Source organism: Diabrotica undecimpunctata, chromosome 2 (assembly GCF_040954645.1).
Source record: "Diabrotica undecimpunctata isolate CICGRU chromosome 2, icDiaUnde3, whole genome shotgun sequence".
Lineage (NCBI taxonomy): Eukaryota > Metazoa > Arthropoda > Insecta > Coleoptera > Chrysomelidae > Diabrotica > Diabrotica undecimpunctata.
In genome coordinates, this window is record NC_092804.1 from 145,667,355 (window position 1) to 145,694,777 (window position 27,423).

General features: G+C 29.8%; 1 protein-coding gene across 3 annotated transcripts; it reads left to right on the forward strand.

The window, feature by feature from the left end:
* Positions 1 to 1,918: 1,918 nt before the first annotated feature.
* Positions 1,919 to 27,423, forward strand: LOC140435010 (chitotriosidase-1-like). 3 transcript variants are annotated; one of them, XM_072523671.1, is made up of 8 exons: positions 1,930 to 1,948; positions 2,005 to 2,104; positions 3,233 to 3,391; positions 4,919 to 5,130; positions 5,622 to 5,740; positions 9,300 to 9,591; positions 22,638 to 22,754; positions 27,218 to 27,422. In XM_072523671.1, the coding sequence occupies exons 2-8, from the start codon at positions 2,029 to 2,031 to the stop codon at positions 27,347 to 27,349; spliced, it is 1,107 nt and encodes a 368-aa protein (XP_072379772.1). In that variant the 5' UTR covers positions 1,930 to 1,948; positions 2,005 to 2,028; the 3' UTR covers positions 27,350 to 27,422. The 3 variants fall into 3 exon arrangements, with proteins under 3 accessions (XP_072379771.1, XP_072379773.1, XP_072379772.1); XM_072523670.1 differs by having other exon boundaries at positions 1,919 to 2,104; XM_072523672.1 differs by lacking the exon at positions 3,233 to 3,391 and having other exon boundaries at positions 1,919 to 2,104; positions 27,218 to 27,423.

The following is a 27,423-nucleotide window of genomic DNA, read 5'->3' on the forward strand; positions in this document are numbered from 1 at the left end:
ATCTAATTAATACAACTTCATTTTAGACTGAAATATGCAAAATGAAATAAAATCTAAAACACGTTTATTATTTGGTGCTAAAAGATTCATAACAATGTAGGGACCGTAAACGTTTAAACTTTTAGATTTTTTCTGAGGATGTCTGATTCATGTATACTTGCTACAATTAAAAAATATATGAATTAAACCTGCTGTTTCTTTGCAAATATCACAAAGATTGTTGACAATTATATTTATTTTTAATCAATCTCTTAATTTTTAATCATTCTTTCTCCTGATGCCACCCAATATGTAGCTTCGTCGATTTTTAATAATTTCTAAACTGTCTGTCCTTGTGTCGTGTTGTGTTAATGTATCATTTAATGTTTATGACATTCTAGATACATTGTTGGATAGCCTAATTTTGACGAAATGCCCCTGAAGATGTTCTAGGGACGAAAGTACTTGGGCAAGATTTAATAATAACAATTGTGCTCGATATCTGCCTTTATTTGATTAAAATTTATTCATTCGAGCATTCAACCTTATATCACTTTAATTATATTTATTTTGTATAAATGGGTCGGATAGCAAGCATGTCCAAACTTTATGCGGGAGATGGCTGATATGGAACTTCTCGGATAGTTGTATTTGCAAACCAGAAACTTTTTCGAATGTTGGGTTCACGCAAAGTGTATCTTGTTCATTTTTGATATAAATTACTATTGGCTATATTTTATCCTCGCATCCAATTTTAATAAGGATCTAACACCTTCTCATATTTGTATGTGTTTTTAGCTATTTTGTCAACTTGTTCATTATGATGTGATGCCTGAGTGTTCTTTTACCCAAACAAAAATCAGTTTTTTTGTTTCTTGCATTTGAGAGAGCGACGTTTGTATTTTAGTTATGTAAGGATTGATATGTGCGGAATTGGACATAGTCGTTGAGATTATTTAAAATAAACTTTGACACTCAACATTAACAACATAAATATAAAATATAATAATGAACATTACATTCTAAAAATTTTTGGTCAGGATAGTAAAACTTAGTTTATTTCATGACATCTTTTGATAGTGTCAGAGTTAATATATTTACATCGTACTACTACATTTCAACTATTGACGTTTCGACTACAATTAAAACTCTTTTATTCGATCCGTGCGTGACCATGGTAGGGGTACTTTGAAACGATGCCAGCGTGCGTAGCGGCGAAATATGACAAAATTGGCCCTACCTTTTTACGCATAAATTTTATCAAATATGTGTGCAAATACATATTGCGTATTTAATTGTGTTAATAATAGCAAAAATAGTAAGTGTAGTTTTTATGGGTTCCCAAAGATTACATATAAATTAGAGAAAAGAAAGATGGATCCGTGCTATTAACATGAAAAAGTAAATATCACATAACTTCATTTTTATGCAATTGAAATAGGAACAATTTAAATAATTAAAAAATTAAAAAATACCTTAAACGATATTTTATAAGGCTTCAAGCTAGCTGCAGAGTGCCTGATTCTTTTCCGTTTGTGGTTGAAAAGATATATTATGATGAATTTTGAGAAACCCAGTTTTTAATACTACATTTATTTTGTACATAACCTGAAAAAATATAATTAAAAAGTTAATTTTTAATAATTGTCAATTTCGCATGTATTTAACAATGTCAAACATATGTCATATGTTTAACCTGACAATTGGTAGGTCCAAAACTGTCAGATAAAGGCGGTAGGTGTCGCGTCAGTCACGCACGGAGCGAATAAATATTGTAATTAAACATGAATTTTAATTAAGTTAATTGATATAAATACAAAATAAGAAATGTCTAAATATTTATGTAGATTTGTATATTACAGATAAGAGGGATTTTCCAAACTGTATATTTATATGTATATTAACTTGCAATCTAATAACATATTTTAAGAGATAAATACTACCTATTGTGGTTTAATGCCACAAGGAAGTAGGTAGAATTTTTAAAATATATTTTAATAGTGTAATTTTTAATTTTTCCCGTAGTCGGAACAGTGTGTTACGTAGTAGATGATGCAGTTCTTTAAATTCGTGATACCTATTTTTATTATCATTTTAAAAGTAGTATCATGTCAGTCTAAAGGTCGTAAGTACAATATTTTATTTTCAACATAAGCATGATCTTTTTAATAATAATTTTCATAAATATAAATAAAATTTTCAATAAGCATGTATGTATATAATATATATATATATATATATATATATATATATATATATATATATATATATATATATATATATATATTAAACAGCCTTTGTTCGGGAATCCCTTCGAAGCCCACAGATGTTGACCTGTGCCGACTCCTGAATTGTCTCGAATGAAAGGGAACGCCTGACCGGCTTCCAGCGGGTCGGAAAATACACTAGAACAAAAGTAAGAATAACAAAATGTTTACAGGTTAAATGAGTCATATATTTATCGTATCATTATTTTTATTACTGTTTGATCAGATATCAGTATCTGCAACATTGGGATAGAAGCTTACATTAGATGACAATGTGTTTACCAGACTACGCCTACCAAAAGTACTTTCGATGAAAAAATTATAAAAAAGGACAGATCTGTAACTTGCTCCCCAAAAGACTAAGATGTTGAAAGTTGGGATTACAAAGCTGCTCTCATTGGGAACAAGAAAGTACTATTCTTTAATACCGGTTTAGACAATAGGGTCTACGAATAAAGTAGATTCCATAAAAAATGCCCTAATAAAACTTATCGATGAAGCTCGATTTGCTTAAACTTTAAAATAATATGTGAGAAAGAAAAGCCTTTTACCATTACAAATAAAAGAATTTATTGAAGAAAATGAAGAAAAATTACAGTAAAGATATTTTAAGACCAAAAACTATAAATCCAAACCCGTGCTGGTGTACCTTTCACAGACCAAAAGTGGAAATGTGAAGGTGATACCAGCAAACTGAGTAAACCAAGTAAATTTAAGCTTCAAGCCACGCGTCAGAGTTTCTTATTAAAAATTTAAAGATATGTATTCAATTAATTGTCTCAGGTTTTCAAATAATAATAAAAAAAGACACTTTCCAATTTTAGTCGAATGGTTATCATCCGAGTAGCCGTATCGTTCGTATATAATAATCGGCTTTTTGTAAAGATAATGAAGCCGACTTTCTCAGTAACAAGGCATTTATTGAACAAGTTATTCACCCAACAAACTCAACACAAACAATTTTTTAATTTACGTTTTATTTGTAGAAAATGTAGTATGCTACTTTTTATGTGGATATGGACTTCATGTTGCACCACCAGAATTACTTGATGGGAAACTATGCACTCATTTAAACTACGCCTTTGTGAAAGTTGATGGTGACGGGAACTTGGCACATTGGAAAAAGTCACTAGATATTGATAAAAGTAAGGTAAAGCTTTAATACAATATCACTTATCAGTTCTATGCTGTAACGGTGTAACATTATACGTTATTATTTAAAAAAAAAATAAAGATTGAGTCATGTCATATTTTTGACTGTCAATGAAAGAAACAAAATATTTCTATCAGAATGTGGGAAATGGGAATATAATATAAAATGAGTATATCTTGGGTTCAGGTTCAATAATAATTGTTAAATTTGGAACTAGATTTTATTATTCCATTAAAATCAACGATTCGGCCGGTAATCCTTGCCTTTGTCAAGCTTCTAAAGCAAAAAATGTCCTCCTAAGTAATGCATATCTCAAATATTTAATTGAAATGTTTTTTAAATTAAGAATAAATAAATTTTACAACAATACCAACAACAACAAAATCAACAGTACCAAGAATACGAATAAAACTCTTCGACATATAAATGGTTTATCCGAACAACTAGCGAATCTTTTACCCAAATCACGAGTTTGACCATTGAAAGAGCTTTAACAAAACATCCAGATGAAGCCAACAGTCAAATTAAAAAAAAATCACCAAAAATTAAATTAATTAACAATAGTGCTTGCATACAGTTTTTTTGCGTTTTTGTTCTTTTTTTCTCATTTAGTTTGTTAAGTTTTAATGTATAATTAAAACAGGAATGAGAACAACGGAACGAGATATAGACTATAGAGTGCAACAAGGCAGGAAGAGTGTTCAAATTCTGTTAATATGGTATGGACACGTACAGAGGATGGACGACAACAGATGGCCAAAAAGAGCTATGGAATACAATCCAAGTAATAGAAGGAAACGAGGAAGACCAGCCAAGTCTTGGATACAAGGTGTTATGGAAACCATGAAAGACAGAGCCATTGATGGACATATGGAGAGATAGAAAAAGATGGCGATCGAAATGCGGGAAGCGGCAGAAGCTGTAGGATCCCCGCTTATATATATATATATATATATATATATATATATATATATATATATATATATATATATATATAAGTTTTAATGTTAAGTTATCGTAGAGTTTTCATAACATCGTAAAACCTACAAATTGTTTTAGCACTGAGGATGCATTAAAAAAATTAAATAATTTTAAAAAATTAAATCACCAAAAATTAAATAAATGAACAATAGTGCTCGCATACATTTTTTCTTGTGTGTTGTTTTTTTTTTTCTCGTTCAGTTTGTTAAGTTTTAATGTTAAGGTATCGTAGATATTTTTTTACTAATAAAAAAGAAAAGTTATTCCTTGAGTAGATATCATAAGTAGATCTGGTTTCTTATTATGGGTTTTATAAAGCGTTCAGAGAGGAAGAAATAGTCAAACATTTACATATTTACATATCTGAAAATGAAACACATTTAAAACACTTTTCTCTTTTTTTTTAATTTAAACATCCTCCAAAATACGAAACGTCATTTATATAAATAGTGTATCCTGTAAACAAGGGAATAAATTAGCAAATGATTCTTATTATTTATTAGCATAATATAAGTGTACACTTTACATTTTGTTGTAGGAATGTTTGAAAAAATATTGTCCTTAAAGAAGGCAAATCCAAAGTTAAAAGTTTTAATAAGTCTTGGGGAAACTCCTCCTCAAATTTTTTCACAAGTCGCTGCAGATTCTACAAAAAGGCAAAACCTTGTCACAAGTTCGGTAAATTTTCTGAAGAAATACGGTTTTGATGGAATAGATGTCGACTGGGAACATCCGAATATTGTTGATAAGGTAAGTCATTTCTAAATAAAAACGTTCTTTAAAAGATATTTTGGTATATTTCAATTATATGGGCAAATGCTTGAGATAGCTTTCTTCTTTTCAATATTTACGATGTTTTCTATATATTCTATTAAGTATCTTTGTGCAAATCTAACTCCACCTTTTATCCACCTCAATTTTTATTATATATTATTATATTAGTATTATAGAAGTAATACATGAATTTTTTTTATAATTTACTTCAGAAATTAAACTTGTTTAAAGTATGTCAAGTAATCTAGAAATATATATATAAAAGTTTTTTATTTAACTATTTTTATTATTTTTTTCACCTTGAACTTATAATAACTTCCCAAGCTCTCTATCCCGTTGATTTCGGATAATGGAAGTTATATTGTTTGTTTATCCTTCTTAATTATCATTATTATAATATATTTAAGAATGTGTAATATTTACACTCTAAATAGTCATCTATCGTAATATTTCTAAATTTTGTTTAGGAAAATTTTATAGACCTTCTTAGAGAGCTAAAATTGGCGTTAAAGAAAGAAAATTACTTACTTACTGTTGCTCTACAATCTTATCCGACTGCTGGTTATAATGCTACAGCAATATCAAAGTAAGTATGTATACATTGGAATTTATTTTACACAACATAGGCTTTTTAATACAATAACAGATTCTCTGATTTGCAATTAACCAGTGTAAATTTCAATATAACTTCGCGATGTTTTATAATTAATATGTTTGTTTCACTGGATTGCTACGCTTTCGTAATTTGTACAGTGTTGTTCCGTCTACCGATATTTTCCTGAAATTCCGTTTGGAATATTCGTAATTTTGTATTTTTGTGGAGATAATAATTTTTTATTAACAACAATTTTGTTTGTGTTCATTGGGTATTATTTGGATTGGTTAATTTTTACTTTAATACATTTATTATTCCAAATATTGTTTATAATTTAAAATTTAAAAGGGTGTATATTATGATAATATATCGAAATCTACCGATTTTTGCCGAAGGTATCTACCGATTTGACAACAGTCCCAAGAAACATCACTAGCCGAGCATTTTTTGTACAAAATGTGTATACACGTTTTTACATAATTTGTACAATAAACCTTTTTTAAGAACGAGTTGCTGCTCTTGATACGATCGTCTCAGGACCAGCAACTTCATGTGGAGTCATAAGTCGCCATGTTACCAAATCCACTGGTAACTTTCATATCGTAATATTTAATACCATATAATGTAAACTAAATTTAAACAAACAATTTTTAACGGGTTTTTACGCACACATTTAGTGGCTCAATACATGATTTTTAAATTATATACCTTTTATAAAGGATTTTTAATAAACATTTTTTGTGATATATGGTATACAGCCAACTACAGGAACTTAGATTCCTTGTGGAATATCTTATTTACATTATGTTTATTAATCATTCTTAAAATAATTTCTTCTACACAATAATCGAGTTGATTGATCAGAATGTATTTTCAAAAAAAAAATTAGAAAATTCCAAAATATTAGATATTATTTTCCATGAGTGTCTATACAGGGTGTTTCAAAAAAAGGTAACCCCGTCTCTAGGGTAGGTAAAAAACTGAAAAATAATTGGAGTTTGCTTAGTTAAAAATTTTTGTAACGCCATCCGTTTTCAAGATACAGGGCGTTGAAGAAAAAAAAATTTACGCATTTTTTACGATTTTGCCGAAACTATTGGTAACATTGTAATGAAATTTTATAAAAATATGTTTTGGAAGCTGATACATCCCATGAATTTGTTTTTATATCTGATTCTCATAGAGGGCACTAGTTACACGGATCGTACTAAGTATTAGTCAATATAACTTTTTTAAGAGTATAATTATTAATCAAAATTTCAAGTTAACTTAAGCATCATTCAATTTTACACGAAAAAGGTACTCTTGGTAAAACTCGATACTGTGTACCGTTTTTGGAATATTTTGATTTGAAAATTATGAAGTAATAATTTATGCTGGTAGTAATGATAAAGTTCTAATAGGTATACCTCTATTTTCTCCAAGTGTGCAATGGAAATCTGACATTTATTGATTGTTATGACGATAAATCAACAATAATTAGAGTTTTGAAACCTTGTTATTTGTAAAATCAAATCAAAATGTACTCAAATGTTGAATACACTGACATGTTATTAACCTTAGGCGAATGTTTAGGATGTTCTAGTGCAGCTGTGACACGTTATGTAGAAAAGTTTCCTAGAAGAAACTTACCAAGTAAAAAAACATTTAGAGCCGTTGAACGACGTTGTCGAGAAACTGGGAATGTGAGACCAAATAAAATAAATTCTGGTAGACCAAGAACAACAAGAACAATTAATAAAGAAAATAATATTTTAAATTTACTTGATCAAGATCCAACAGTTAGCGTAAGGAATATAGCAAGACAAACAAATACTTCTTCTTCAAGTACTTGGCGGATACTGAAAGAACAGCAATTACATCCTTATCATTACAGACAAGTCCAAGAGCTCTTGCCAGATGATCTACCGGTTAGAGTGGATTTTTGTGAAATATTCCAACAAAGGACAGCCCACAATCCAAATTTTTTAAAATGCATTCTTTTTACGGACGAGGCCACCTTTACGCGACAAGGTATGTTTAACTCCCATAATGCACACTACTGGTGTGATGAGAATCCACGACTCAAAAGGGTATCACATTACCAAAACTCAATTAAAGTTACTGTTTGGGCAGCAACTTTAGGTAACAAATTAATAGGTTATCATATTCTACATAGAAATTTAAATGGTGATATGTATCTTGATTTTTTAAACAATTCCTTATTCGAGATATTAGAAGATTTAACGCTAAACGAGCGAAGATCTTTATTTTTTATGCACGATGGAACTCCACCACACTTTGATAGAAGGTATCGTAATTGGTTAAGTAATCATTTTCGGAATCGATGGATTGGTAGAGGTGCAGAAGCTCCGATTCATTGGCCTCCTCGGTCATGCGATTTTAACCCTTTGGACTACGCAGTTTGGTCGTATATTAAGGAAAAAGTCTATGCTACAGAGGTAAATTCACGCCAAGAATTGGAAGAAAGAATTCAACGTTAATTTAATGACGTCATAGCTAATCCCCTACCGTTTAGAAGGTTAATGGAATCTTTGGAAAAAAGAATAGACTTGTGTATTCGCGAAAACGGAGGGCATTTTGAACACTTACTGTAATTGAATTTTATTTTATGTTCTTAGTCATTAATTTAATTTTCTTCTTGTGAGTTTTGTTTAATTACTAACTATTTTATACCAGCAATTATTACTTCATAATTTTCAAATCAAAATATTCCGAAAACTGTACACAGTATCGAGTTTTACCAAGAGTACCTTTTTCGTGTAAAATTGAATGATGTTTAAGTTTACCTGAAATTTTGATTAATAATTATACTCTTAAAAAAGTTATATTGCCTAATACTTGGTACGATCCGTGTAACTAGCGCCCTCTATGAGAATCAGATATAAAAACAAATTCATGGGATGTATCAGCTTCCAAAACATATTCGTATAAAATTTCATTACATTGTTGCCAGTAGTTTCGGCAAAATCGTAAAAAATGCGTAAATTTTTTTTTCTTCAACGCCCTGTATCTTGAAAACGGATGGCGTTACAAAAATTTTTTACTAAGCAAACCCCAATTATTTTTCAGTTTTTTACCTACCCTAGAGAAGGGGTTACCTTTTTTTGAAACACCCTGTAGAAACAGTTACATATTCGTGTTATGGTCTTTCTTGGCGAAAATTGTTCAGAACGTAAACATGTAAACTAACCCAATGTGTTAGGTCTAATCAGAACCCCACCCTATTAGAATCCTGATGTTGTATATCCTTTATATTGTAACTTCATTTTCCATTGTACGTTTCCACTATTGAATGAGATGTAATAGATACAACTAAAATGAAATAGATCAGTAATAGAGTTTTCAAAAATTTTATATTTATTTCATAAAACTAAAATTTCGGTACAGTTTTTTAATTTTTTTTATAATTTATTTTATTAATTCTATTCTTCAGTATTTATGTTTTTTCTTCATCCTATTATCTATTAAAATTCTTAATTTTTCACCTCGATGGATTAAAAAAATTTAAAACTTAAAAATGAAACTAGATACTACGTTTATATTTCAGAAATGTTGATATGATAAATCTAATGTGCTATGTGTTTTATGGACGATGGAGTAAATATACAGGTCACAATTCAGCACTTTTTGGTTCTTCCCTTGAGACTGAAGATGAAAGAAACCGCCGAAATACAGCTGCTTGTCTGCAAAACTGGTTAAAAGCCGGTGTTGAAAAAGACAAAATTAATATTGGAATGCCTTTTTATGGGCGTATATTTAACCTAGCTGATCCAAATAACCACGAACTTCACTCACTTATAACTGGAGTAGGAAATCCTGAAACAGTAACTTATAGGCAGGTAGGTAATTGAAATTATTAAAAATATTATTTTTAAATGTAGGGAGTAGCTCTAAAAGGAGTACGATCTGTTTCCTCAGACTTAAAACTTGTGCTCCAGTTAGTTTATGACATCTTTCAGCCTATATTTTGGCTTAGTTTTGTAGTATATCAAAAACAAAAATTCTCTATTCTTTCTATCCAAAGCTGTTCACACTATGACATGAAAATATGACAGTGATCTATATTGAAGCCCATCAAATAGTGATACCTAGAACATCTAAAAACATACAAATATGTTAAGAATATTATTTTTTTTTTTTTTTTAGAAATGTATTAATCCTAGAATATAATAGGCAATTCAACGCTCAGATCTGGCACAATTTGTGTTTCAAGGTGAACGAAGTACAAGCGAAGCTTTTTTATATTATTGGTTTGAAATTGGTTTGAATTGTTAGTAAAGGAGGAGAGTTCATAGGTTCTTAAGTAAGGTTTCAACTCTCTGTCTAGGCTAAAATATTATCTTGTTCACAGAACTGGAGTAATAGTGTTGAATATCGGATGAATAATACGAAAAACGATCAATGTACGAAAAAACGAACATGGAAGCACAAGGATTTCATTAGGTTTACTTGTAATATCAAATCATGAAACAAGGAAAAACAAGAAATAATAATTGTACTAAATATCAGCCAAACTAATATATGCGCTATATCCTAAACCAGATGCAAAGGAAAAGGAATGCTTAAGTACGAAAATTATCGATTTATAACAAATTAAAGAGTTGGACTACTATTACACGATAGATTCTAACCGAATATAACTGTATTAAATAATGTATGTTGCACAACAAAATATTAATCGCAACAATAAAAACATAAAATGTATTATGTAATAGATCTTATAGCTCCTTATGCACTTGATATCGCCAAACCAATAGAATACTACGAAGTATTTTGTAAGCAACTCCAATACGAGCTGGACACCCAATGATAAAATATTAGTTATGTAGATATAAACGCAACAATAGAAAACCCTTTTTAGGTGTAGTTAAAGAAATATTTAACAAATACATGATAAATTATGATGATGATAATGGTTGTTAACTTCTTGTGGCCTAAATTGGATGATATGGACACGATATACTTATGGTTTCAACAGGACGATGCTATTTGAAGCCATTAGACTCTTTCTTATAGGTTTTCGTTAGTCATGGGTCTATACAGATAAACGCAGATCTAAGAGGATAAGCCACAAACCACGTCAACCCTAAAAGTAAACATATCTCATGACAATCTTTAAATTCAGCCTGCCTTGGAGGTTCAGTCAGGCTACCCAGCAAAGCCGCACCGAACATTTGAACAATGTTATATTTCATACAAAATGGCATTGTAAGACCTTTTAAACAAAATAAAAGTTTTGATAATCCCTTACACACGTTTTGTTTAATTTCAATTTAAAGATAGGAAGCGCTTAAGTAAAGATCCCATTATAGAACAACTTAACTGTGACTGCTTAACTAAAATAAAAGCAGATGCAATAAATATAGAAATGAGATAAGGAGACAACTTAAATACATTCTTGTTCAACTAGATAATGGACAAACTAAGAGAAACAGTAAAACCACTGATTGGCTACAAAGTGGGAGACTAATATATCAATAGCGTAGGCTATGCAGCTGATGTCATATCGCTGGCCAGTACCGAAGATGATCTACAAAGGATACTATACACATTTAATAAAATAGCAAAAGAATACCAGGTGATAATGTCAACAGATTAAAGCAAATATATACCTATATCCAAAGAACCAATTAGCACAAACTGAGAACGAAGAAAAAATAATATAGTATGTGTTATAATTATGTCTTCTGGACGTATACACACGACTGATACTATGAAGACGACTACGGCAAGAAATAAGGACAAGCAAAAAATATCCAAAACCCAGATGAGAATTACTACATGGAATATCAGGTCGGTCAACTCAAGGGACCAAAAAATAACCCAAGTGCTGAAAGGGAAACAAATAGACTTTGCGATTTACAGGAAACGAAAAAGAAAGGAAAAGGATAATCAAAATTAGGTGAATACATACTAATCTACAGTGGAGTAGCAAAAACAAACAGGGCCAAAGAAGGTGTAGCATTACTAATACCCCAAAGGTACCAAAATCATATCAAAGAGTTTCAATACATTGTAATCAGAAAGGATTTTAATAGCAAAGATAAGAATGGAAAAAGAAGACCTAAACATTGTCGGAGTATACGACATAGAAAATAATAAGCCTTAAACAATAAGGGAAAAGTTTTATGACGAATTACAGATAAAGGAATATGGAGAATGATCAAGGGGCAGATGAACGAACTAATAAAAACAAAACACATTTAGAAGGAAACATTGTAGCATTTTTAAATGCCTTGTTATATATCAAAAAATAAATCAAAATTGTGTACTAGAAATAAATAACAGACTAACTCGCAATCTATTTATTTAGTGAAGCTAAAAAAATTCACATATTGTAATACTACCAATTTAACCAAACCTTATATCAGGTATGATACAAAAGATATTACTTGTGTTAGTTAAAATTGTAAGTGAGGCGGGGTTTGGGTGGGTTTTACTGATTGTTGATTGTACAGGTGACATTAGTATAAAGATAATATATACAGTACTTACATTTCAGTACAAGCTCTATTGTGAAGATGGCGTATTTCAAATGCTCATTTTGCTAACGTATCGTCTGGGATTTGTGAAATATCTCTCTTTAAAAAGGGAGACAAATCGGACCCGGAAAATTAAACAGGAATTAATTAATTAAACATGTAGCATTTGCAAATTCTTTGGTATATAAATTTCTTACTATATATATATATATATATATATATATATATATATATATATATATATATATATATATATATATATATATATATATATATTGTTATGATGTATTGTTTGTTTGAATGATGAGCAATGAGTATTTTTAATAATATAGTTATTATTAAATTATATATATAATAATATTATTAAATTCTCTAGTATATAACTTATTTAAAATAATCAAATACTTTTTTTATATCTAATATTATGTAGTATATAACTTATAAATTAATTTTTTAAACAATATCATTTCAACACCCCAAAATTAAATTTAAAATAAATAATTTACTTATTATTTTTTTAAATATTAATTTTCTTATCCACATACCTTAGTAATTATAATAAATGAAATAATTTAATTTCCTATTTTAATTGTTCTATCAAATACATCCCTGTTCGCAGTCTATGTCAAACTGTCATGTCAAATAGAAGTTTCTGTGTTTATATTTTACAATTACAATGAATAAAGATAATCTAAGTGTCCATATTGTTTTAAGTTTATCTATAGACAAAATCTAGGAATTCCTTCAATTCAACAGGCTTTCATCCATATGAAATGGTAAGTTTTATACTTTATTATATTAGAAAGACATTTATATATAGAATCAATTTTGTATCTAACCCCAAATTATGATTTTTAGGGTACAAAATAATTTCCATATGTATCAGACAATAAATATGATGTCAAATTGATTCAAAATAATGAAATCTACCATCTATTTAACAAATCAAGTCTATTGAATAAAATGGATATATCAGTAAGCTGTTAGTATTTTTATAATTAGTGTTAAGTTTATAATATATTACTTCTTTTTGAAAAAATGTACATTTTTCTTGATTTATTTTAAGTCCAACTTTATCTAATCTGTTTATTATAATTTTTAGGTGTTTCTCATGATCTTCAGCCGTTTTAGAAACAATTAATATATCACCAATGTAGTGAATTACAAAATGTTCATATTGATCCAAAATATCATGAAGACATCTACATAGAACACTGCAAGATGATTGAAGTCCAAATGGTACTACTTTCAATTAATATACTACTCCATCTATCTGAAATCCTGTATACTGTCTACTTTTTCTTTCTAGAGGTATTAACCAAAAACTATGCTGTAAATCGATTTTAGTGAAAAATGACATTCCTGTAATTCTTCCTAGTATTACATCTATACTCATTGGTGCTTCAATTCCATCTTCTAACATATTATTAATTGTTCTGTTTACTTCTTCTCTGTATTTGTATGGTATTGGGTATGATTTTGTTTTAAAATCCTTTTCTTCTTTAACTTTTATACTATGGATATAATTTTGTGCAATTCTATTTTCTTTATTGACAAGTCTCTTGTGTTGCTGTAATATGGAAACGACTATTGATTTATATTCTTCAGGGCAATTTAAAACTTTCATCATATCTTCTTTACAAATAACATTATTCTTCATTATGTACTCATTATTTCTTGCTTCCAATTTTACGCACTCCACCTCGTAGGCATCCATCTGCTTAAAATTTCCATTCCTTAAATATTCACTACAATAATTATTCTTTACATTCTTTTGGGACATTTCCCTATCATCAAAATACATTTCTTCTTCATAAACATCATTATTTTCTTTTAATAATATCCTATCAACTCTTATTCCTTCTTTCACCTCATCTTTCTGCGTAAATTTAATTATTTGCCCTTCCAAAGTTACCATTTTTTCTTCAAAATCTATCTTTACTTTCTTCTTTTCCAATTCATCATTTCCCATTAATATATCAACACATAAATCCTTGACAATAAATCCTTGCATATTAATTTATTTATTAAGAATATTAATTTTAAAATTGGCTAGTTTATCAATTTCACCCAACTTCTTATTATTTGCACCAAAAATTTTAATTTTTGGAATCTTTATTATATCTGATAGTTTAACAGCCGGTTTCCGAAAGGCTGATCATTATCAAAATTAGGTAATCTACTGTTAACAGTCGATTAAATGCATTTTGAGTTGCAGAAACATCGATCAAACTTCAATCACATAACACACATTAACTAATCTAACAAGCAAATAATCGATGATTAACAGCCGGTCAGAAGTATTTTGGGTTTCCGAAACGCTAATTATCGTTTTATCTATGTCAAACTTCTGTCATACTAGCTTGTCAGGTAATCTGAGATTTTTGGACGATTAATCTATGATTAATCTTATAATCTTTGGTTATGTACCAATAGTTGTAAGTAAATAAAATAAAATCTTTGGTTACGTTGTAAGATACATAAACCTAAGGTGTTTTATAAAAAGCTGTTGTTTAGAAAGAACCCAAAAATACTGTTCCAAAGGTTCATTTTAAGAATTAAAGATGATAAATGACAAATTGGTAAACATTAACGAACGACACAAAATTATTAGTTAGTTAGGTTATGTTTGTTTGTTGATTTTCAGAATGCAGATTACACATAAACAGGAATGATGGTAAAGTGAAACAGCAACATTACTTTCTTAATTTAGAGCAAGATAAAGAACAATTCGTACAGAAATAATAAACGATTACAATCGATTCTACTGTTTCCATGTAAAATCGTATGTCAAATAATCTATAATCGGTGATCACGTAATTTTACCATAATTTTCGTTTCGGAAACCTGTCGCTTGTTAACAATTGATCAAATTTGATACTAGATTACATGATTGGAGATTTGAATAACGTTTCGGAAACCGGCCGTTAGTGTATTAAAAATAAAATTCTCCGAGACTAAAGTACTTTCTGAACCAGTATCTATCATAATTTTAATCATTTTATTTTTGGCCAAAGCATTTATATAAATTAAATTAATAGATTCAATAATTTTCTCTTCATCTAAAGAAATAAATTCTGAAGGTTTTTCATAATAGCAATGGCCTAACTTGTAATTCAGAAAGTTTACTGCACAAAATTTGGATTATTAGAATTGTCAGATTGTATCTGACCACTTGGATCTGATGTCCTATGTCTTTCCCTACTATGACTTCTATTCACATTTTCTTGTCTTGTACTATTTCGTTCCCTGTCTTCGCAGCTCCTATTCCTTTGTACACAATTTACCTGTCTGTTATAGTTAGGTCGCTCTGTATTTCTTCGATTATTAAAATCTTGTCTATTATTATTAGTACTGTTATTAAAATGTTGTCTATTATAATTACTGTTATTATTATTAAAATTTTGTAAATTATTACCATATCTATAATTATTATATGATTGTCTATATTGTTGATTATCATTTTTATTATATTGAAAGTTATTATTGTTTTTTCTGTTGTTATTATTACTTGTCATATTGCCTCTTTGTATTCTTTGAATAAAATTAATAAAACTATCTATTGTTTGAATATTTTGTACAGTTACTGTTTGCACAACATCAACATCAAAATGTCTAGATACATTTAAGACTGTTTCATCCTCTCTAAGTGGTGGTTCTAAATATTTTGCAACCGTTATCAGTTTCAATGCATAATCTACCATATTTGATTTTAAATTGTGATTATACTTTCCAAAATATAGAATTTCTCTAAACTTTGCTTGCTCTAATTCACCCCAATAATAATTTAAAAATTTATTTTCAAATGTTTGAAAGTTATCTAAATCATTTTCAATACTAGCAAACCAAGTTGCTGCATTGTCATTTAATGTCATTCTAATATAATCTTTAATATCATTAATATTATTCACAAATCTTAATTTAGGTTTTAAACTATTTATGTATACTCTAGGATGCAAATTTTTTATATTACCAGAGAATTTAATCCCAGTCTCATTTGTTAAATTTAAATAAGGTCTCCCTATGTCTCTCATTTGTGAAATATCATCTATTCTCTGTTCCACATTTCTTATTTGATTACTATTTATTTGGATATTTTGTTGTATATCGTCTAATTTTTCTTCTGTGTTTCTCCTGTCTTCGTTAATTTTTACTTCTAAGTTACATTTCTGCAACTCTATTTTCTGTTCTATATCTATCTTATTATCTTGAATAATCCTCTTTACTTCTGTCCTCTCATTGTCTATCCTTTTCTTGTAGTCATTCCGTATACTTTTTATTAATTTTGCTACTTTTTTCTCTGCAGTTTCAAGTTTTTTATCCATTTGTTTTTCTATTTGCTTTACAATTTTATTATTATTATCTTCTATTTTCTTTTCTAATTTTCTATAATTCTCTTCCAATTTCTGTTCCATTTTTTTCATGTCCTCTTTGACTTCTTTTGAATTCTCTTCCATTTTTTTCGTATTCTCTTCCATTTTTTTCGTATTCTCTTCCATTGTCTTGTTCATCTGCATCATTAATGACATCAAAGCTGCCATATTGACATTTTCCTCTCTTTCTGGATTCATTTCTGCAGTATCTTGTGGAACTTGAACTAAACTCTCCTCTTATATAGGTTGTGTTTCTACTTCCACATCTTCTTCATTCTTTTTGCTTCCTGTACCTTTCTTTCCTTGAGACATTTTGAGACTTTACTTGTTCAAATATAATTAAAAATAAAATCTATAATTTTTCGTTTCTACTGATAATTAATTTAATTGTATGAGAGCACTTATCTTCCCAAACTAATTCTTTTAAATAGAGAGCCACCGCGTTGGGTGCCAAATTGTTATGATGTATTGTTTGTTTGAATGATGAGCAATGAGTATTTTTAATAATATAGGGTTTTTATCGCGGTTCTCAAAGAATTAGTTTGTAAGTACTTTTTTAAATTATCTTTATTATAACTATTATGAAACACACACATATATATATATATATATATATATATATATATATATATATATATATATATATATATCTAACCTAGCCAATGTAAATTTAAAATAAACTATCTTTAAATTGATATTCTTATAAAACTAATTAAATTCTATAGACAATGTAAAATTTAAACAAACTATCTTCAAAATTGAAATTGTTATGACACTAACTAAATTATATTAACAAAATTTTGTACCTTTCTTTCACTGAATGCCTAAATGAACTGTTTTCCACTATATATATTCTAATTACCACTGAATGTCTTCGTACTTCGGTTATCCTTGTTTTTGTGAAATTACTTTTTCCAATTATCAGCTTCTACCAATTTAAGATATATTTTTCTTCACCAGCATTTATAAACCACCAAGCAAACCAGCAAAACAGCATTTATATTTATTCTTCTTTTCAATATACCAATATCCAATTATTATAAGTTGATTTATACTAATCTCCAATCATAATATAATTTTAATTTCTTCCAATATCCATCCAATATTCTTGTAATATACTTTTTTAATCTTCAATAATTATTAGTGTATAATTATAAATGTGCATTAAAATATATGCATAATTTTTAATCTTCATTTAACTCACTATATTAAAAAATTGGACTATTTGTAACTGAATGGACTGGACCTACTTTCTTACTAAAACTTTTCTGACTGCACTATCTTGAAAATTCTGAACAATTGACTTCACTAACTTAATGAGTCTATCTTCTACTAACTTTCATAATAAACTGGCCATATAGTAACTGTAACTCATAACTGATCGATTCTAATCCAAATCACCGGGTATTTATATCTTTTTTTTCTGTTCTAGAATCATCTGGCAATAAATCATGTTCCATTTGTTCTATAAAATAGATGTCTGAATTTTCTGGAACAAACCATTTCGCAAACATGGCCATCTCCGGTGATCCAGAGAATTCCATTCTTTTCTATTAATAATTTTGTTGACATTTAGGCTTTTCAGATTAGAATAAACATTTAAATCATTAAATATATATAAATTAAACATTTTAAACTAACATTATTATTATAACCCCACTTATATTCGTATTATGATTAATTTCTGTCTGTCAATTTACTGTATAGTTGGTTGCCTATGCACATGGCTCACTTAAATATATTTACAACATTAAAATACAACTTTTTACACTTATTATATGCTAATTTATTAAAAATGCCCTCACATAAATATATTTTTATTAAATTCTCTAGTATATAACTTATTTAAAATAATCAAATACTTTTTTTATATCTAATATTATGTAGTATATAACTTATAAATTAATTTTTTAAACAATATCATTTCAATATATATATATATATATATATATATATATATATATATATATATATATATATATATATATATATATATATATATATATATATATATATATATAGGAATCTCCTCGTATAAGTATTAAATTTAAATCCCGTCATATATGTATTAAAATAACGAAGATTATTTTCCATGTATCTCTGTTCCTATCGTACAAGTTAAAATACCCGAAATATATTTCAATTCCTTCTTAGGTCGGCTCGAGTTAATATAAACCATTTTAGAGTTGTTTATTATTTTACAGATGTGTACTTTCTCGGCATTTTCTTTAAATGTTTTATTCGAAGTCGCCTTACAATTTTTGTGCGTCCTAAAAATAGGATATTTTGCGTTTTAATTCCCGTCAAGTGTTTTGTTATTCCAAATTATGTGAATGAATTTTAAAGATCATTTCATCATTCTCGCTAGAATCGCTACCAGAGGAAGTCGATTTTAGCTTAGGTCCAAATTTTTCATCAAATTTGTAATGTCCTTTTGTTCTTCGTCCTACGTTATGTCCTAAAATAAGTTTAGTAGCGGTTAATAGTAGTAATTTAATGTGTAACTGCAGTCCAATTCTACCTGTCCCAGTTTTTCTTAAGGAGAAAAGTTTAAAGTTTTGGCTTCAACCTCGCTGTTTCTGTTTTTTTTTTCTGAAGCAGTTTTTTTTATCGTGTCCAGAGAGTTCAACCCCAGAAATTTTAGCAATAATCCCAGAAGTTTCAGTGCAAAATTTTATGTGAAAACCCAGGTAACATTTTGTGTTTAATTTTCAAAGTAAAGTAGACATTTTTTTCAAATAACAATAATTGCTTTCATAACAATTTAAATAACGTAATATGTATTATGTATTCTAAATCAAGGGTGTTGTTATGCTGTCAATTTATTTGTTCTTTGTCATCAGTATAAATGTCGATATATGACAGCTGGCCTCAAATTTTCTATGACGTTTGTTTTTTTTTTTGAAGAGGTTAACTTTATGAAGTTTCATTTTAATTAAAAGATAGATCTTTAATTTTAATAATCTATTTCTGCCACAGTTATAAATAACTTAATAATAGTTTTGAAAGTTTTTTGTAGCGTTTCCCAATTGTAAACATATAGACATATGTAAGTCATTTTTATATTTTATTTTGGTATAAACCCATGTAATTTGTTTATCTGTTTGTGTAACTGTTTGTTTGAGACAAAAATAAATGTTTATTTCATTTCTCTGAACCATTTTGTCTTTTATTTTAGAAAAATCTCCTAACATTTCTTTGTGTTTACTTCTTTAGGAAGGAAAAGCCTTTTTTCCTTCATCCAGCAAGTTTAGGATCCTTCGAAGCGGCGTTCTTTTTTTTCTTAAATAGCTAGAAGTATTTCTTGTAGTTCTATTTGTTCATTTGTCCCAGGATATTCATGTAAGTAACCCTTTTGTTTCATTTTTTTGTAGTTGCCGCAATCCAACCCTATCCTATTAATTATTTTGCTTGCCCCATCTCCGCCCCACTAATTTCTGTCCCCAATTTTCTACCCCTTATAATAATACCCCATGTGGTAGGCAAAATATTACGTTACAAATACAACACTAAAATTATCAAACAAAATGATAACAAATAGACTGAATAAAATTGTAACACTAGTAGAAGAACAACAAGGTTTTAGGTCGTGAAGATCCTGCACCGACGCTATATTTATAAGTGCAAGAGAAATCATTAGAATATAACAAACCGACATATCATCTATGTTTCGTAGACCTTAAGAAGGCATTTGACCGGGTCAAATTAAAGAACATTATCCACATATTGTACGCAAGAGAAATACCTCTAGGAATAATCAAACCGATTAAAAATATCTACAAAACAACACAATAAAAGTAAAGAAGAAGAAAACTAACTGATTCTATTAAAGCTGGCAATGGGATAAGACATGGTGATTCCCTGAGTCCTACATTGTGCAACCTGATTATGGATAATATAATAAAAAAAAGTAAGATCAATACTAATCCCTTAAAATAAAGATTTACAACATATGCTGCACCAATTTAAAATAACCGCCAAAAAAAAAACAAAGTGCATGGTTATAACAACAAATTTACTAAGATGTAAATTGGAGCTGAAAGGTTAGATCATAGAACAAGTGATGAAGTTTAAATATCTAGGCATCACATTATCTAGCTACGGGAAACTCGAAACAGAAGTGGAAGATCAAGTGAATAAAGCAAATAGAGCCGTAGGTTATCTGAATGAAACAATATAGCGAAATAAAAATATTGGAAAAGAAATGAAAGGCAGAATTTACAAAACAGTCATCAGACCACCAATGACATACGCGGCAAAAATACGACCTGACACAAAGAGGACAAAAAGGATGTTAGAAATAACAAAGACGAAAATACTTAGAAAAATTGATGGTAAAACATTATGGGACAGAGTTAGAAGTACAAATATACGACATAGATGCAACGTGGAGAACATAAAGGACTAGGTAAGAAATAGAAGAGTAGAATGGAACGATGATATGACATCAAAAATAGTAGTAAAGACGGCAAGAGACGATTCCCCAATAGGAAGACGATCAGTAGGAAGACCACGAAAACAATGGACCGACAATTTACTGAAGGCACATTGAAAAACACACAGAGTCATGTCTACATAAAAATAAGAAGAAGAAGACGAAGAAGAAGAAGGAAAAGAAGAATTATGTCTTTGAATTATTTGGAAGTCGATATAACAAGCTACCGAGAGATCCCTAAAGAAACAGTCAACCAAGTCAGAAAATCAACAACCACTGTAACCAAATTAACAGATATACTGCGAAGAAAGAAGCATAGGTATAGGATTAAGAACAAAAACAACAGTTTATATAACCTGCTTTCGACCAATATTTAAATAAGCGATACAAAAAAGATCTGATAAAAACAAAACAAGCCCTAAGAATACCTGAGATGAAGATATTACAATTTATAGTGATAAAAATTAGACGAGATCGAATAAGAATTCGACATCAAGCAAAAATGTAATGTCCAAAATTCAGTGAGATATGAAAGTAACTAGAATCAACATATAACGAGAAAAGGAGAAAACAGAATTACAAAAATTGTAAGAGATGAGAAAATAAACAGAAAAGACTCCCAGGAAGACTATCAAATAGATAGCAAGACGGTTGGTCTTCGGAATCACAAATAAGACTAAAAATTACCTTCCAAATATGCATCCATCTTAAAGGAATAGGCAAAACTAGCTGCAAATGAATAGATAGCAAGCTGAGGAGCAGTATTATATACGCAACGCAACTGGGAGATACAGTGTCAGCACAAAAAGCCAGAGGTTGCGCGTAGTGGAAGCTCTTATCTCATCTCTTGTGAAATCTGGTTATAGATGAGATGATAGCTAGACTCAGCAACGACGGGCATCATGTCTTGAGATATTGACATATTGACTCTTGTTACAGAATAAACTTCAGTCAACTAGCTACAGTACAACCGATTAACAACAGACCTCTTCCAAAAAAAGGTTCTCTTGTAATTCTATTTAACTGTCTCGAGCAGCAAAGAGTTAATATTTTTATAATGGTAGCTATCCTTTGTAGCACGTGAGGAAGAAGATATTGATCGATCGAAGGCGAACTTTACGCCAGAAATACAGAGATCTTAACCAAATTGTCGACTATCAATTGCATATCATACCATAGGCAGAAACTACTTTGTAAAGTAGAATATTCTGAATTTAGTCGGCTGAAAGTGTCTGTTTTGCCATTCAAGGGGTGCCTAAGTATCATGTCCACCCTGTAGTAAGAAATTTGTTTAAGATACATGCCGTTCTGTGTCTAAGTTTTTCTACTATCTACGGCTATTTGATAAGCCCTAATATAATGCCTGTCCTAATATGACTCTAGTAAACTGAGACGGGGACATAGCGAACGCGACATGCATTCTAGTGAGCAATGTGCAATTTGCTATATAGCAAATTACAAAAATGTGTTTCTGGAAGATAACGAAAATTCAGATACCCTTAAAAGTCCATTTATATTTAATACTTCCAATATATGTAATTAAAACTTTCATCAGGATAAATTTATTAATTCTTATTCTTTACATTAATTTGTAGATTTGCCTCAATTATACAAATTACACTACAGTATGGAGTGATGAACAAAAAATTTCTTACAAATATTTTAACAACCAATGGATGAGCTTTGAAAATGAACAATCAATTATGGAGAAGGTATACATTGTTTGCAATATTTTTTTATTTGTACTGATTTGCATCAATTATAAAAGTATGCTAGTTTGTACACATTATAAAACGGCTAATAAAATAAAATACATTTAACAAGAACACGGGGATGCAAAACTGTTAGTCTTCTAACTTTTTTAAATGCTCTCGTAAGTCAAGTTTAATGCCAATAATTATTATGGTTTAATAAAACACCCTGCAGATAGTTTTGTACAAAAAATATATTCCAGCTTACTTATACACCATTAAACTTGGCTTAACACCAATGTTACAAGTAGAGTAGGTATGTTTCTATTTCTTCTTACATTGATTATCATATATGTGTTTGTTATTATCTTGCTTGCGTCAAGTATTGCTGGTTCCAGGATATGTTTAATCATAACAAAGAGCATAAAAAGTCAAGATAAATGTGGCTAATAAACTCGGATTTTCACTCAATATTGTGAAACCTGTATTTGGACGTCTTAAGGTTCGTTAAGTTATGGCTCTAAAGAAGGGGACGAAATTAATCTCTAGCAAATAGCCAGACGCACATTGTTATCGATGTTATCAATGAATCTTTTAGACCATTTCCTGTGGAGTCGCTTAAAACACATCATTAATAAAACAAAACCTACCAATATTCAGCAATTAAAAGATAATATTACCACGGAGATAAAAACAATTAGGCAGTCAGAGATATTGTAAAATGTACGGCATAGTTTTAAACATCGCATGACTTATATTGCAGTAAACGGACAACATTTTGAGAATCTGCTGAAATTATCTTTACTTTTTCTTAAAGTTCCATCTTCTGTCGAAGGTTGGAAATCATCATGGCTATGCCAACCCTGTTGACTGCCGCTCTAAATAGTTCTAAACTATTGCATTCAAACCAATCCCCTTACGTTCCTAAGCCACGATATTCTTCGTCTTCCCCCATTTCGCTTCCTCGAATTTTGCCTTGCATAATAAGCTGCAGTAATGAGTATCTTTGCCCTCTCATAATATGGCCTAAGTATTCAAGTTTTGTTCTTTTGATCTTCTTCTTAAAGTGCCTATCCGTTTTGGATGTTGGCGATCATCACGGCTATCTTTACTTTGTTTATTGCAGAGTGGAACAGTTCAGTGGTAGTTGTGTTATACCACTTTCGTAAATTTTGAAGCCAGGAAATGCGTCTTCTTCCCGGTCCTCTCTTACCATTTACTTTCACTTGGAGAATCAGCTGGAGAAGCCCGTAACGTTCTTGATTTCTCATTACATGTCCTAGATATTCCAACTTTTTAGTTTTGGCGGTCATGAGAATTTCACATTCTTTCCCCATTCTACGCAGGACCTCCACATTAGTAACTCTGTCTACCCAGGATATACGTAAGATGCGCCTATAACACCACATTTCGAAAGCTTCGAGCCGATTCATAGATGAAACAGTCAGTGCCCATGCTTTCATTCCGTAGAGCAGAACTGTGAATATGTAGCAGTTCAATAGACGGCATTTTGTTTTTAATGATATGTCTCGACTGTTGAAAATGGTTCTCATTCTAACGTATCCTGCTTTTGCTTTTATTATTCGCTGTTTAATTTCTGTTGAGTGGTCCCATTGGCTATTTAAATTGGTGAATAGATATGTATATTGCTCGACTCTTTCGATATTCTGTTGGTTGATTGTAAGTTAAGCGTTTAGTATTGGTTTTTTACTAATTGTCATAAATTTAGTTTCCTTTATGTTAAGAGCTAGTCCGTATTTGTTGCTGACTTCTGTTATGCGATTTGTTAATATCTGTTAGTTATTCAGATTATCAGCAAAAACTATAGTGTCATCTGCATATTTAATGTTATTCAACCATTCACCGTTTATTAGTATTCCTTTCTAATGTTTGATAAATTCTTTCTAAATGTTTCTGATAATTCTAAGATCTTTGTTGTCAATTCCAATTTCTTGCATTAGAGTCATTAATTTGTCATGTTTTACTCTGTCAAATGCCTTCTGGTAATCTATAAAGCATACGTATATGTCACAATTCACATCCCTGCATCTCTGAAATAGCACCTGTACAGCAAAAAGGGCCTCCCGTGTTCCCAGAGCATCACGAAATCCGAATTGTGTTCTTGTTAGCTGTTCCTCACATTTTGTATATATTCTTTTGTGAATGACCTTTAGAAATGTTTTAAGTACATGGCTCATAAGGCTTATAATTCTATAGTCTTCGCACTTTCGTGCATTGGGTTTTTTCGGAAGATTTATAAAAGTTGACACTAACCACTCTTGGGAAACCACGCCCGTATCATATATACTGTTAAATATATTTGTCAACCATTTTATGCCATCATAGTCCATAAGTTTTAGGAATTCTGAGTGAAAATTATCAGGGCCTACTGCTTTACCATCTTTGGTGCTTTTGATGGCATATTTTACTTCTTCGACTGTAAATGGTGGTCCAGATTCGCAATGGGTGTTTGTTGTAATACCAGTGTTACTTCGTATATCTTCAAAAGTTTTTTCCACGTATTTAATCCAAATATCTTTTTTATGCTCTATTTCCAGTACTATGTTTCCCTGATTATCTGTCAGGAATCCAGTGTTCTTGTGTTTATATAAGCCTGCCGCTTCTTTAATCTTTGTATGGAGGTTAAATGAATCATGTTTTTGTTGTAATGACTCTATCTCTGCACACTTCGAGCTAAACCAATTTTCTTTTGCTATTTTAATAGCCCTTTTTATTTCGTTATTTATGTTGTTGTAGTAATTCTTATTATCTTTAGCGTTTCTTCTGTCTTTCATCATACATAGAATCTCCTCCGTCATCCATTCCTTTTTATTGTTCTTTCAGGTTTTAAGTATTTCTCTGTTATTTCTTGACTTACTTTGTGCAAATTTTCTAGTTCTACATCTGTGTTATCTGTTTCTGTTCTTTTGATAGTCAATATTATTTTAGCTTCCTTTACTATTCTTCTAGTAACTTCTGCGGTTGATATTCTTTAAGTCCATGATATTCGTAGGATTCTTCTGTAACGTCAAAATTCAAAGGCGGCCAACTTACTCAGATGCACGTGTTTTAATGTACATGCTATTTCAATACGTGTCTTAATTTCTTTGGTTTGGTCTACATTTGATGTTATCTATGTTCCTAAGTATTTGTAGGTATCCACACTCTAAATTACAGTATCCTCAACAATCAATTGGATGTTTGCCTCTGCTGATTTAGTCATGATCATGCATTTAGTTTTTTTCAAATTCATCCTTAGTCCATATTCATGACAGCATTCATTAAGTCGTTGCATTACGTTCTGTAAATCATTGTTGTTATCCGTCATTATTACTGTATTGTCTGCAAAACGCAAGTTATCAAAACTTTTCCATTGATAGATATACCTTCTATTGAATCTGAGAGCGATTCTTTAAATATCGCTTTACTGTAGACATTGAAGAGTAGGGGTGACAGCACGCAACCCTGGCGGACTCCCCTCTATATTTTGATATCTTGAGTGTTCTAGTTGTCAATTATTTCCCTGGCAGTTTGATTCCAATATAGATTAGATATATCAAATGTCTTTTCAAAATCTACAAAACATAAGTACATGTCCTGATTCATATCCATGCATCTCTGAGCCAGCATATTTAAGCCGAACAAAGCATCTCTTGTGCCCATACCATTTCTAAAGCTAATTTTGTGCCTCATTTTGTTTTTAAAAAGGTTTATAGGTGGTTTTGAACAGATCCTACAGTGACTTTGAGTCGCGACATTTTTATATTTCAAATTCACTATTATTTTGCTCATTTAATTTTTGAAATCTCTCAAAAAAGTCGTGATTACGCTCGTTCCGGGTGGCGCAAGTACTAAAGAACAAAAAATCTTGGTACCAGAAGTGTGTATTCAAATTTCAAAATTCAATGTTTTTGGCATCAAAAACGAGTAGGTATATTTCATTTGGAATTCGACATAATAATTATGTCGAAGAGGAAAGAAGGACCAACCACGTCGTTGAATCCACAAGTGAAATCTTGTCAAAATTATAAAATTGAATATTTGGTAAAATGCCTCAAAGACAATAATATATTAAACACAACTTAATATTTATAAATTACCTAACTAACTTATATACATATACGCAAGTTGATGCGTCTATTTTTTTAAAATAAATAATATATTTTATAACTACTTACTGCATAAGCATCATTCATCGTAGACTGTTTTAGCCAATCACGTTTTTATATGTATTTTTTAATTGCGTAATACTAAAAGGAAGCATTCTTCACAAATCAGCAAGTTAGTTCACATAATACATTAGAGATGGTACCACTAAGGTTTTTGTAGCTTAAGAATAGCTTCTAAATTAGATACCCAAATATTTAATTCTAAATATCTTAAGGTACCAAGTGTTTAGTCAGTTTTGTTTTATCGTTTAATTCTTTAAATATTTTACAAAAGTATCATTATTTTAAAGTATATTTATCAACTTATTTTTTTAGGTCAAATATATAAAATTCCAAAATGTTGCTGGTGCAATGATCTGGCAAATTGGTCAAGATGACATAAATGGTGAATGTGGCCAAAAACAATCGTTACTGCGAACCGTAAACCAATATTTACTGAATAATTAATAATAAATACTTCAGATTATTTTATTAGTACTTTATTTTAAATGTTCTACCAAACAACATAGTTTAATAAAGTT